The 13,842-nt window shown below is 52.4% G+C and overlaps 1 protein-coding gene across 2 annotated transcripts in view; it reads right to left on the minus strand.

Moving 5' to 3' along the window:
• The window catches only part of RELB (RELB proto-oncogene, NF-kB subunit), a 28,870-nt gene extending 15,287 nt beyond the window's left edge, over positions 1–13,583 (minus strand). The window contains exons 1-3 of one of the 2 annotated variants that reach the window (XM_059382181.1): positions 13,433–13,583; positions 12,395–12,442; positions 7,083–7,429 (exon numbers count right to left, since the gene is read on the minus strand). In XM_059382181.1, the coding sequence (XP_059238164.1) occupies positions 7,083–7,429; positions 12,395–12,442; positions 13,433–13,487 (450 nt within the window). In that variant the 5' untranslated portion in view covers positions 13,488–13,583. Of the gene's footprint in view, positions 1–7,082; positions 7,430–12,394; positions 12,443–12,573; positions 12,741–13,432 lie in introns of those variants that run through there. The other variant, XM_059382180.1, reaches the window with a different exon arrangement.
• Positions 13,584–13,842: the final 259 nt, after the last annotated feature.

The raw sequence follows: 13,842 nt of genomic DNA on the forward strand, positions 1-13,842 counted from the left end.
TTTTCCCATAATTTAAAAATACACTGAATTTTCCAGGTGTTAATTGAGGGAAGACTGGCCCGCAACTGCCACTTTTATTAAGATTCCCTGGGGCCATGTCGGAGCATTTACACATTGAAATAAAGGTGCTTATTATGCTGTATTATTTTCCTTTCATTTCATATTAAAGTTAGGGCATGATCGGGGCGCCTGGGTGGCTCACTGCGTTAAAGCCTCAGCCTTCAGCTCAGGTCACGGTCTCAGGGTCCTGGGATCAAGCCCCGCATTGCGCTCTCTGCTCAGCAGGGAGCCTGCTTCCTCCTCTCTCTCTCTCTCTCTCTCTCTCTCTCTCTCTCTCTGCCTGCCTTTCTGCCTAATTGTGATTTCTGTCTGTCAAATAAATAAATTAATTAAAAAAAATAAAGTTAGGGCATGATGGATTTGGGGATGATTATGAGTAGCCGGATGTGATATTGTCTATAAATTTCACTGAGTCAGGTGGGGTTAAAGCTATTCATTTAACCAGCTCCCCACTGCACTGTTAGGAGATTAAGAAAAGCTCAGAGTCAACAGTCTCAGAACTCATGAGAACTGCAGGACTGAAACCTTCTCATCTCTAAGACGTCACACAAGGTCTTAGAATAAGCCAGACCTAGTACCAAATCCAGGTTCGAGGACTGGCCATCTGCATGATAAACCTCTCTGTTCCATCCTTGCCTGTAGAATGGGTATTATTAAGTACCGGGCATACAGGAGTGCTTAGGAATTACTATAGCAAACTTGCTGGGTCCCCCTGAGCAAGTAACTTCTCCTCTCTGAGCCTCAGTCTGCAGCTCTGAAAGATGGGAATAAAAATCCTGAATCCACAACCAGAGCCGGGTCATCCCCTATTGTTAGATATTTCCTGTTCTAACTCCTGGAAATCAAAACTGACACCGAGCCAGGAAAACTACCTGGAAAGACACAGAAATAATGTGGTAGGGAAAACACAGCCTCAAAGCATCACCCCATAGTAAGCTGCTCATTACAGAGGAAAGCTGTGTCCTTACAACGAAGAGCGGGGCACTTGCTCTTACGGGCTAAATTGCAGCCTCCTGCAATTCATAGGTTAAAGCCGTAAACCTCAGGACCTCAGAATGTGGCTGAATTTGGAGACAGAGTCTTTAAAGAGGTGATTAAGTTCGTGAGGCCATTAGGATGGGCTCTATCCAATCTTCCTGGGGTCCTTATAAGAAGAGGTCATCCAGACATACAAAGAGACACCAGACAAGTGAGGACACAGCAATAGAGAGGCCGTCTGCAAGACAAGGAGAGAAACCTCGGAGGAAACCAGATCTGCTGGCACCTTGATCTTGGCCCTCCAGCCTCCGGAATGCTAAGACCATACATTTGTGTGGTCCAAGGCACCCAGCCTGGGGCAGTTCGTTATGGCTGCTGGAGAGACTGACACACCGCCTTGACCATGGAATCTGACTCCGCATCACTGAGAGTGGGACAGACTGCTGGCCCGTGTCTCCTGATGTGAGACACCGAGACCACAGCATCATCACCGGGGTGTTCCCCCCAAAAACACACAACCTTATCTCATCCGGAAACGGCCAACAAACACGGAATGTGGGACAGTTGACAAAACGTCAATCCTGTCCTCCCGCAAATGTCCACATCCCCAAACCTGAAGTCAGACAGAGAAATGAACTCAGGTCGGAGGATGCAAAAGACATCCGTCTTCAGCCATGCGGGTTGCTACACACAAATCCCATGGACCTGGAGGGCATGTAAGTGACAACAATCCCTCTCTCACAGTTCTGGAGGGTGGGAGTTGAGACGAGGGTGCCAGTGCGGTCAGGTTCCAGGTAAGGCTTCCTGCTAGAAGGGGCCCTCGAGCTCTCTGGAGTCCCTTTTAAAAATCATCCATCCCTGTCTTGACAGCTCTGCCCTCATGACCTCAGCACTCCCCAGGGGCCCTCCCTTCTAAGGCCATTACACTGGGGGCTAGGACTGCAATGGATGCATGTTAGGGGGACACAAACACTCCGACCATGGCAAGAACTGCCAGTCAAACGCAGCATGTGATCCTGGACCAAATATTAAACAAGTGACCAACAAGAATAATAGCTCTCAAGCGTATTTGGAGGGGGTGGTGCATGGCTGGCTCAGTGGGTGGGGCGTGTGACTCTCGATCTCGGGGTCTGGAGTTCAAGCCCCATGTTGGGTATAGAGATTACTTAAAAATAAAATATTTAGGGGCACCTGGATGGCTCAGTGGGTTAAAGCCTTTGGCCTGGGTCATGATCTCAGGGTCTGGGGATTGAGCCCCACATTTGGCTTTCTGCTCTGTGGGGAGCCTGCTTCTCCCTCTCCCACTCCCCCTGCTTGTCCCCTCTCTGCTGTCTCTGTGTCAAATAAATAAATAAAATCTTATTTTATTTATTAGAGAAAGGAAAGAAAGGAAAAAAGAAAGGAAGAAAGAAAAAGAATATTGGGGGATTAGAATATGGATTTCATAACAGATAATATCCTTGGAGAATTAAGCTTCTAGAGAATGGTGATGGCATTTAGGATTATACAGCTCCTACACTGTAAGAAAACATTCTTGTTCTTGAGGGACACAAACTGAAATATTCTGGGCGAAGTATCATCCTCTTTCCAAGACTTTCAAATCTTCCTCTATAAATGTCTGTACAAAGGGAGAGAAAGACATGAAGCAAATAAGCCAACAGGCTTGTTTGCTGTACTATTCTTGTCCATTGCTTGTAGGTTTTACATTTTTCCAAAGAAAAAGATAGTTGGAAAAAAAAAAAAAATCCCCTGTCAGGGGCGCCTGGGTGGCTCAGTCAATTGAACATCTACCTTCTGCTCAGGTCATGACTCAGGGTCCTGGGATGGAGCCCTGCATCAGGCTCTCTGCTCAGAGGAGAGCCTACTTCCTCCTCTCTCTCTGCCTGCCTCTCTATCTACTTGTGCTCTCTTTCTAATAAATAAATAAAAACTTTTTTAAAAATCCCCTGTCAATTGGAAAAATAAAATCCTTAAAGACCTTAAATAAGGGCCTGAAAATGCTCCTCGAGGCATCACGCTTGCCCTAGTCCTGAGAATCCAGTAAACCATTCAAAGTAAACCATTCTTTTAACCAGAACATTCTGCCCTGCATGCTGCTTTTGGCCACAATGTCTGGAGCCAAATCAAATAATAACTACCTCGTTGAGTAAAGAGGGAGCCTCCCTTCCAGTGCTGGTCCACCTTCCTGGTTTCCTCGTAGCATCCTGTGGGAGCGGGAACTCCAACCCCATTTGACAGATGAGGAAACTGAGGCCAGCAGAAGCACTGAACTAGCCTCAATTCGTACAACTGTATGACTAAAAGCCACATCTTTCTGACTCTGAAATCTGTATTTGTAACCACTATGTTGACTGTTTCCTAGAGGGTGGAGGAAGGACGGGGCTGCTCTTTCAACACCCAAATAAACCTATGAGGACAAAGCCCATCAAGGGAGAGAAGGAGGGAAGCAGGAGACCTTATATGAAAGAGTTTGGACCTGGGAGGGTGGTCAGGGAAGGCTTCCTGGAGGCGGGCTGAGGCCTCACAGGTGAGTATGAGGTGACCAGGCTTCAGGAGGAGAGCACGGCAGCCAGGAGGAAAAGCATGGGCAAAGGCCCAGTGGCTAGAGGGTGGCCAGTGAGGAGGGGCTGGGTGCCAACTGGCAGCAGGATCAGAGAGTGAGAGCTTCAGAGGCACAGGGAGGAGCTTGGGCTTCCACCTGAGGGCACTAGGGAGCCAAGAGAGGATTCTGAGCAGGGGAGAAGAGTAGATGTATAACTCAGCAGGGCCCCTCTGGCCACCTGGTGGGGGTAACTCAGAGGACACTGGGAGCTGATGGCAACGGATTAGCTTGGGCCGGAAGCCGGGGCTGTGGAATGATTAGTACACAATTCAGACTCAATGAACACTTGGGCAAAGATCCAGAAGCACACGAAGTCTCCATATCGGGGAGGCGCAAGGAACCAGGCGTCTCAGACACCAGCTAGGAGAAACAGTCGTGGGTACGAACTGCTCACAGAGGGCAATTTGGCAATATCTCTCAAATTACCTTTGACCAGCAGTTCCGCTTCCAGAAGTTATTTGCATGACACAAGGGAAATAATAGATGAGCCGAGTAGTTCTCTACAGGTTTGCTCAAAATAGGCAATGGGAAGCAACCTAAGTGCTGCCCAGCGGGCTCGCACCCACCCGCGCAACGGGGCTCAACGAAAGAGAAGGGGACAGCTTTAGACCCGCTGAGGTTAGCTGTGCTCCAAGACACATTTTTTGGTTTTTTTAGATTTTTTTATTATTTACTTATTTATTATTTTTAGAAGATTTTATTTATTTATTTGTCAGAGAGAGAGAGAGAGCACACAAGCAGTGGAAGCGGGAGGCAGAGGAAGAAGCAGGTTTCCCGCTAAGCAAGGAGCTCAATGTGGGACCTTGCATCCTAGCCATGACCTGGGCTGAAGGCAGACACTTAACTGACTGAGCTATCCAGGCATCCCAGATTTTTTTTTTTTTTAAGTAATCTCTAGGGGTGCCTGGGTGGCTCAGTGGGTTAAAGCCTCTGCCTTTGGCTCAGGTCATGATTTCAGGGTCCTGGGATCGAGCCCCGAATCGGGCTCTCTGCTCAGCGGGGAGCCTGCTTCCCTTCCTCTCTCTGCCTGCCTCTCCGCCTACTTTTGATCTCTGTCAAATAAATAAATAAAATATTTTTAAAAAAATATAAAGTAATCTCTACACCCAGTGTGGGGCTTGAACTCACAATTCTGAGATCTGGAGTTGTGTGCCCTCCAGACTGAGTCAGCCAGGAGCCCCTTCAAGATACATTCTTTTTTTTTTTTTTCGTTTTTTATTTTATTTTATTTTATTTATTTATTTGACACAGAGAGAGAGAGAGCACAAGTAGGCAGAGAGGCAGGCAGAGAGGGAAGCAAGCTCCCTGCTGAGCAGAGAGCCCGATGCAGGACTCGATCCCAGGACCCCGAGATCATGACCTGAGCAGAAGGCAGCAGCTTAACCCACTGAGCCACCCAGGCGCCCCTCAAGATACATTCTTAAGCAAAAAAAATCCACTGTGCAAAATAGTAAATAGATTATACTCCTCTCCATGTATAAAGGGGGGACTGTACATACGTATGTATACATGTCCCTACAGAACCATAAATAACTCCCAGAAGGATGTATGAGATACTGATAAGAATGGTCACCTCTTATGCCTGGGGGTGGGATGTAGCTGGCTGGGTGTCTGACACTTGGTTTTAGCTCATGCCATGATCTCAGGGTTGTGGGATCAAGTTCCACTTTGGGCTAATGCTCAGTGTGGAGTCTGCTTGAGTTTCTCTCCCTCTCCCTCTGCTCTTCCCCCCACCCCCAGCAGGTATCTATATGTGTGTGCTCTTTCTCTCTCTCAAATAAATAAATAAATCTTTTTTTTTTTTTTTTAAGAGTCACCGGGGCACCTGGGTGGCTCAGTCGGTTAAATACCTCCCTTTGGTTCAGGTCACGATCCTGGGGTCCTGGGATCAAGTCCCACATTGGGCTCCATGCTCAGCTGGGAGCCTGCTTCTCCCTCTTCCCCTCCCTCTGCTTGTGCTCCTTCTGTCTGTCCAAGAAATAAAATCTTAAGGGGTGCCTGGGTGGCTCAGTGGGCTAAAGCCTCTGCCTTCAGCTCAGGTCATAATCTCAGGATCCTGGGATCGAGCCCCACATTGGGCTCTCTGCTCAGCAGGGAGCCTGCTTCCTCCTCTCTCTCTGTCTGCCTCTCTGCCTACTTGTGATGGCTCTCTCTGTCAAATAAATAAATAAAATCTTTAAAAAAAAAATCTTAAAAAAAAGAGAAGAAGAAAAGGTCACCTCTGCGGGGTTGGCGTGGGGAACCTGGGGCCTGGGGACAGAAGTGGTAGACTTTTGTTCAGTTTAATTTAAATTCTGTTAATACATATGAATTAAATTAATTGACATCTTGGTAAGTTTCGAGCCATATGATTCAAAACTATAAAGCAAAATAAAGATGCGTGTAGTGAAAAACCTTACCTGCACCTTATCCATTCAGCATTACCCCAACCCCCAAAAGTCATGACTTTTTTTTTCCCTTCCAGAGTTTCTGGAGGAACATACCAGCAAATGCAAATACAGAATCTTATTTTTCCCCCATTTTAACACCAAAGGTAGTATAATCCCCTACTAAGGGGTCTGTGCCTCGATTTTTGTTTGTTTGTTTGTTTGTTTGTTTATTAATATATCTTGGAGATGGTTCCACATCAGTACCTGGGGGACAGCTTCATTTAAAAATCTCTCTGTGTGCACCGAATGCATTTCTATTTATCGGCATACACACAGATAGTTTTTGTGGTTGCACAGGATTCCACTGTGTGCATAGATGTGCACAGGTTACCCCACCAGCTGCTGATTAACTCTACAGTTTCCAACTCTTTACATAAAAGGCTGCGGGGGAACTCTTGCACACCCCTCTTTTTGCCCAAAGGCTGGCTTATCCACATCGCCAATTTCCTAAAAGCAGAATGGCCAGACTTATAAATCACGATGGCAATAATACTAACCCCAGCTCATCTCTCCTGAGCACATACCATGCTGGAGGCCCTTGGCACGTTTAACTCATTCACGCCTCCTGACAACCCCCAGTGGTTAGTTGTTGTTGTTATTTTATTATTATTATTATTATCCCATTTTGTAGAGAAGGAAACTGAGGCACAGAGGGACCAAATAACCACTCCAAGGCCGCCCTGCTGGTAAATGGCAGAACAGGGATTCAAACCCGGCCACTCCAATTACTCTGGCCTCCCTTGTGGGCCAGGAGACTAGCTACCCTGCCTTTCAGGGCAATGCTAATTTTGATCAATACTGGCAATGCCCGGAAGGACGCCTTTCTTGGAATGTCCTTTGGAACCGGAGGCGAGTGAGAGTATGAAGCGCTACAACAATAGCAACGGCAATAATGATAACCACCGTGAAATACGCGAGCAATGCAGGCATGCGAATCTCCGCGCGCTGGGGGTGGTGGCGGAGGGGCGGGGCGGGGGGAGCGGGGAGGCGCGAGACCCAGCCCGGGGCCTCACCTCGATGGCGGGCAGCGTCTTGCTGGCCTCGGTGCTGCTCTCCCCGAGGATGCTGCCGGCCGAGCGGCCCTCGCACTCGTAGCGGAAGCGCATGCCGCGCTGCTTGGGCTGCTCGGTGATGACCAGGTGCGGTCGCGGCCCGGGGCCCGGCGCCGGGGGCACGAGCCGCCCCAGGGGGCAGCTCCAGGCCGGTGGCGTGGCCGGGGGCGGGGGCGCCGCGGGGCCCAGGGTGACGGTGCTCAGGGAGGCCACCCCGCGAGGCACGAGGCGCGGCAGCCCCTCGCCCGGGCCCGGCGGCGCCCCCTCCAGGCCGAAGCCGTTCTCCTTGATGTACTCGTCGATGATCTCTGCGGGAGAAGCAAAAACTGGGGGTGACGCTGATGATAGAAGGAAAGGCCTGATGACATCCCCAAGACCTGTGCCGCCCCACCTTTCCCCATCCACTCATTTCTTCGAGACATCTTCCTTGTGGGCTGAGTGTGGGCGGCGGGTGGGGGTGGGGGGCTTGGCTCCCAACCCCAAAAAAGCCCCTACCCTGCTTGCGAACAGTTCCCCAGTTCTCAAAGCCCGAAACGCGGCGGCCTGGGTTCTCCTCCTTTACCCTCATGTCCACTCCCCTCCCTAACAGTGCCTGAAATCATGTCTCCTTCCCCTCTCGCCTGGATAAAGTTAGTGCCAGGTGACAGGCGTCCCTGTCCCGGCTTCTCCCACTCCCCGGGGATAATAACAACCCCCCAAGCGGTTCCCCCCTCAGAAAGCAGCACACCCGTCCACCAAGTACCCAAGCTGGAAGCCCGCATAGCTGCTCCTGATCCCACATCTGTCCCCATCCTTGAACCTCTTCTGCCTCTTACCTCAAATACATGTTTACACTCCCACCGCTGCTCCCCACACCCCCACTCCATTCTGGTCCACACTTACCATCTCCCCTCTGAACCACTGCTCCTGTTCCCCCTCTGGCCTCCTCCAAGTCCCCCACACACAGCCAGACATAGCTTAGGTCAGACCCTGTCCCCACTCCGCTCAGACACCTCCCATGGCTCCCATCTCCCTTAAGACTCAAAGTCAACAACCTCTCCATGTAATACCTTCCCCAAACTCGATTCATCTCAGGAAAACAAAACAAAACAAAACCCACACCCCTGACCCCCTGCCACAGAGTCTTGTGTGGACTGGCCCCCTCCTGTCCTGGGCCTTCGGCCTCCTGCCAACAAACCCCCTACCCACCTCTTGCCCTGCTCCAGTCTCTTTTCTGTTGCTTGCTCCCAGCAAGGCCTGGCCCTCTTTGGGGGTGCTGTGCCTACTCTCCATCTGCCTATTCCGTCCTTCCCCCCATTCAACCCACTCTGGCCCCTCGTCCTTCAGGTCTCAGCTCAAATGTCACCTCTTCTGAAAGGCCTACCTAGTGTGTCTTCCCAGGCCATCGGCTCCTCTTCCTGTTATCTCCTTCATAGCCTCAGCCCGATCTGACATGATCTTATTCATTTACTCCCTTTCCTACTATTGCCCCCACCAGAGGGTCAGCTCACAGGAGGGACCTCATTTGGCTCGCGGCTGAATGTGGTGCCTAGCACACGGGGCGTGCTCCACAGAGTTCACTGAGAAAACGACCCAGTGCTCAAGGTAATGGTAACACTAAGGGCAGCTGATGTGGGGAGGTTTTTCTAAGATCAAGGACTGCGGGAAGTTTGGGAACAGAAACATTAAAGTCCCCAACAGTTCTCCCCAACAGCAAAGAAGGCCCAGATCCCGCCCTGTGAGCACTAGGACATCTCGCCAACCCCCACCCCTTTCCCCAGACCTGCCCTGTGATACTTACCCAGTTCATCTGTGGAAGGAAGAGAAAGAGAAAGAGAAAGGTGAGGTCCAGAAAGTGGTTAAGACTTTCATCTTTTAAGTCAGATTCCCCAACCCCATCCCCTGGAGGCCTGGAGCCCTCCCCCTTTCTCTCTTCCTCCGTCCTGGGAAACTGGGCTCTGGCTCGCTGGGGTGCCAAACCCCAACCCCAATTGCACCCTCTTGGGCTACCCTCCCTTCAGCTTGCAATATTGGAGCCCCAGGGTCAGGGGACCCTCGAGCACCTTCTTAAAAAAACATTGAGGCCAGGAATTCAAGGCATCCTTGAGGACCCAGGGAAGCCAAGGATCTTATGACCAGGAAAAAAAACTAAACAGCTAAGATTCTAAAGGCTGGGAAAGCCCCTCATCACCTCCTTGGGAAAGCTCAGTCTTGAAAGGGGCCATGGAGAAACCGAAACAAACCTCCCGTCATTCTACAGACAGGACAATGGGAAGGCCAGAGGGAGCAGGCCGGCCTGGGGTCACACAGCGAGATGGGGCAGGCCGGGGCCAGAGCCCCTCTCAGGGTCACCTGCCCCAGCCACTGGCCACAGACAGATCAATGCCAGCCTGCCCTGCTCCCAGACCTGTCCTCTTCCTCCACTCTTGGGGAGTGGCTCCTGGTAGCCAGACCTTTGCTCCTCTGAAAGCAGTTTTCCTGCTCCCCTTATCTCCTGTGATCTGTGAAGTCAGCAGGGTAGGGAAGATACCCCCACTGGGTAGCTGGGGACACTGAGGCTGGGACAGAAGAAGGGACGGGCTGTAAATCCCTGGCAGGGCCAACCTCCGGTCACTAAACTTGGGAAAAACTCTTAGGCGTCCGTCCTGGATGACGTGTGGGCCCGGAGTTAGACTTTGCCCAGGTTGCAGGGGGAAACCGAGGCCCAGGCAGCAGTGGCCTGAGGTTTGGACTACCTCAGTTCAAATCCTGGCTGTGCAACTTCCTAACTGGAGAGCCCTGCGTCCCTCCACTTAACTCTTTTTTGCCTTGGTTTCTCCACCTGTAAAATGGACACAGTGATAATGCCTCATTGGGCTGCTGTGAAAATTAAATGAGCTAATATGTGGGAAGCACTTGGAACTGCTTAGAATAGTAGGGCCTGCATAAATGCTGGCTGCCAGCAGATCAAGTGTTGGGGGACATTCTTTTATGGACTTGGGTGACCAACCCGCCCTCCCTCTCTAGACCTCAGGTTCCCATCTCTAAAATGAAGAGCGTAGCAGACCTGCTTTCAGAGCACGGAGTATAGAGTCACACAGATGCTGGTTGGAATCCTACCTGTCACACACTCACTATATAGCCTCGGGCAAGCCTCTCAACCTCTCTGAGTCTTTCTCAAACAAGGTCTGAGCTCCCATCTCAAGGTGTGAACATGAGGATTCCATGTCTGACTGCCCTAGCCCCTCCATAAAACTTAGTTAAGAGCATTATTATCTAAAAATCCCCTTCTGGGGGCACCTGGGTGGCTCAGTCGGTTGAGCAGCTGACTCTTGATTTCTGCTCAGGTCATGATCCCGGGGGGACCTGGGATCCATCCAGCCTGTGTCAGGCTCACTGCTCAGCAAACAGTCTGCCAGAGGATTCTCTCTCCCTCTCCCTCTGCTTTTACTCTCTCTCTCTCTCTCTCAAACAAATAAATAAATCTTTGGGGGGAAAAATCCTCTTTCAGCCAGCAAACATTGGAAACTTCTCCTTATTTAGGGTTCAACTCAAATAACACTCCATCCCACCCTGACCTCCCACACAGATGTGCCACCATCCAGGGACAGCCAGGATGGGCTGCAAGCAGGCAGAGCACCAGCCATGTCTTTCCTGCCTCAGGGCCTTAGCACAACCTGCTCTCTGCCAGAATGTTCTTCCTCCAGTTGTTTGCAAGGCATTCTCCCCCCTCCTCCTCCTTCAGGTCCCTGCTCAAAAGTTACCTACTAGATAAGTCTTCCCTGACCACTTAATCCAAGACGGCCCCCGGTCCCCAAGATAGCTCCAGTCATTCACAGTTACATACCTTTGTTTTATCATTTCATTGGCACTGGTTAGGATTTGGCATGACTTTATGTTACGGGACTCTTATCTGTCCCCACCGTATATCCAGGGTACCCTATGTGTCTAGCCTATCAGAATGAGGGAGATGTTTCCCTCCCACTCGGTCACAGCATTTAGCTTTCTCATCCTTACCCTGCTGTTAGATTTCACTGACCCCAAGACTTCTTCGGAGCCTTTGTCACATTTGGTAATCCCACATTTAATTATTGCCTAAGTGCCTGGCCTCCTCATCCAGGTAAGGAACCCATGAGGGTGGAGTTAGACTGTTTCAGGCACTGCCGAGTCCCCAGTGCTGCCCAGCACAGGACGAGGTACAGAACAGGCGTTCAATAAATATTTATTGAAGAGATGACATTACAAATGACTCTCAGTTGAAACCAGAGATCTTGGGCCAGAAAAAACCTCAGCCTTGTTCCTGCCCAGAACCAGTGCGTGGGCAGTACCTGTCCCCAGCACCTTGCCCCACCTTTCCCCATTGTCCACACTCTCAGACCTGTTAGAGAACCAGCAGAGCCTCCTCCATGGCCAGGCCAGCTGCTAGGGTCCATCCCAGGATACTACCTCCAGACCAAGGCCCAGCCCCAGCCTACTAGGGGCTGTGTCTTCATGGTAACAGGACTCAGTTCCTGCCCTCCTAATCCCAGCAGATTTACAAGAGAGAGGATGTTGTCATTTGGCCATGATTTTGCATTTTCTTGGGCAGCACCGAATTTTGGACGACACTGGCTGAGGGACCTTCCCAAGTAGTGGTTCTGAGTATCTTTTGGGAACTTGCCAGAAATGCAAACTCTCGGGGCCGATCCTAGACCTACTGAATCAGAAACTCTAGAGGTAGGGCCCAACAATCTGTTTTAACAAGCTCCCTGGGTGACTCCAGTGCACACAAAGGTTTAAGAACCACTGTTATAGGCAGTCTGATAATAGTAATAGTAATTACAGCTGTGAACAGTTAATGCTTATTGAGACTTTACTGTGTGCCAGACACTGCTTTGAAAGTCTGCCTGTATCAGCTCATTGAATCCTCTCAATACCCCGACAAAGGGAGGCACTGATATTATGTCCACTGTACAGATGAGGAAAACTGAGGCCCAGAGAGAAGTGATTTGCAGGCATTCACAGAGCGAGGAGGTGGCAGCATTGGCAGGTCATTTTTAATCCTCTGCACTACCATGGCGAGTCTATAAAGAGGACTCCTCTTACAGGGCGAATAGGTGGTTAGCTTTACCTGTCCAGCTCCTAACCACCCGGGAAGTAGGGGGACCTGGGGCCCCCATCTCAACCCGCAGGGACAAACACAGGTGGGCGGAGGAAAGCTGAGGTGGCCCTGGATGAAACCCCAGACAGAGGTGTGCCCAAAGCCGCCTCCATAGGATTCCCCCCTCCCCCGTTCTGAGCGCGCGGGTGGGCCGGAACTGTGGTGGGCTGCTCACCCGTGGTCCTGGAAACGGCGAGCGAGAGCGAGGAGAGGTCCGCGGACCCTGCAGCAGGGAGGGAGGCAAGTCTCAGGAGGCGATGGAGATGCAGCGGGAGGACCCGAGAGTCTCCTAGGCCCCACCCCGTTCCTCTCCTGGCCCCGCCCCCTCGGATAAGGCACCCCCCACCCCCTCACCCTTAACGCCCGCAGAATCTGGCCTTGCTTCCTTCTCTAACTTATGGACCGGATCCGTAGTTTCTGTCATTCTCCCCAGCCTGCATCTCACTCAGGCCGCCGGCTCCTTCTCTTCCTTAAGGTCGGGTCTGGAGGGGCCCTTCTCAACCTCAGTTACGAAAGCCCCCGCCCCGTCCTTTTTCTCACGGTCAACCCCACCCCTTCACTTTTTCAGTGTCACCCCTTCCCTTTCTCCCTCTCAGACCCTGCCCCTCCTCTCCTGAAGCGAGCCCCACTCCCCATTTCTTCTCCGAGTCAGGCCCCGCCCTTCTTTTTTCGGAACAAGCCCTCCCCCTTTTCCCTGCCAGAGTTAGGCCCCTCCCCCTTACCCTGAGTAAAACCTTGCTTCCTTCTTAGAGTTAGGCTCCTCCCCCTTCTCGCTTTCATAGTCAGTCCCCGCCCCCTTCGGTGAGCCAATGCCCGCAGTCTCGCCCACTCTTGAGTCTGGCCCCTCTCTCGTCTGCCCCTTCTCCGAGGCTGGCCACGCCCCCACTCCTCAGGAGCGGCTCCCGCCCCGCCTTCTCTGAGCCAGTCCCCGCCCCCATCTCGCGGAGTCGGACCCGCCCCCTCCTTTGCCTCAGGGTCAGGCCCCGCCCCCTTCTCACTCTGTAGTGGGACGCCTCCCTCTTACCTTGGGCTGGACCCCGTCACTTTCCTCTGCCCCTTTCCTTCCCTCTGATACTGTGTCCCTGGAACCCTCAATCTCGTCCCCCAAAGCCCCTAGACTCCTGTAAAAACCCCCAGACTACTCCGGGCCCCCAGAACCCCCGCATTTCCAGTCCCGCCCCAGACTTCTCTCCCGAACCCGGGTCCCGCTTACCCAAGGCTCCCAGCTCCGGCGCAGCGGACGGTCTGGCGACGCGGCGACTCGGCATGGCCCGACCAGTGGGGACGGACGGCCCGGAGGCCGGCCCAGATCAAAACACACACGCGGGCAGGCCAGGCGGCCAAGGGGGCACGGTCCGGAGGACGATCGCGGGTCGAACGAGCGGCGCAGGGGCTGGGGCCGCAGGCCGGGCTGGACGCGCGGCGCCCGGGGCTGCGGGGGGCGCCGGGCCGGGCCGGGCGGGCGGCGGGCGGGGGCGGGGCGGCGGAATTCCCCGGCGCCGCCGGCCTGCGCGCCCATTGGCCCGCACCCCATCGTGACGTCACGCTAGGGGGAACGGGAAAACCCCCACGCGTCACGTGGTCGGGGGGCGGGGCCGGCCGGGAAGGGGAGGCTGGGCGCAC

The sequence above is a fragment of the Mustela nigripes genome, chromosome 17 (genome assembly GCF_022355385.1).
Source record: "Mustela nigripes isolate SB6536 chromosome 17, MUSNIG.SB6536, whole genome shotgun sequence".
Lineage (NCBI taxonomy): Eukaryota > Metazoa > Chordata > Mammalia > Carnivora > Mustelidae > Mustela > Mustela nigripes.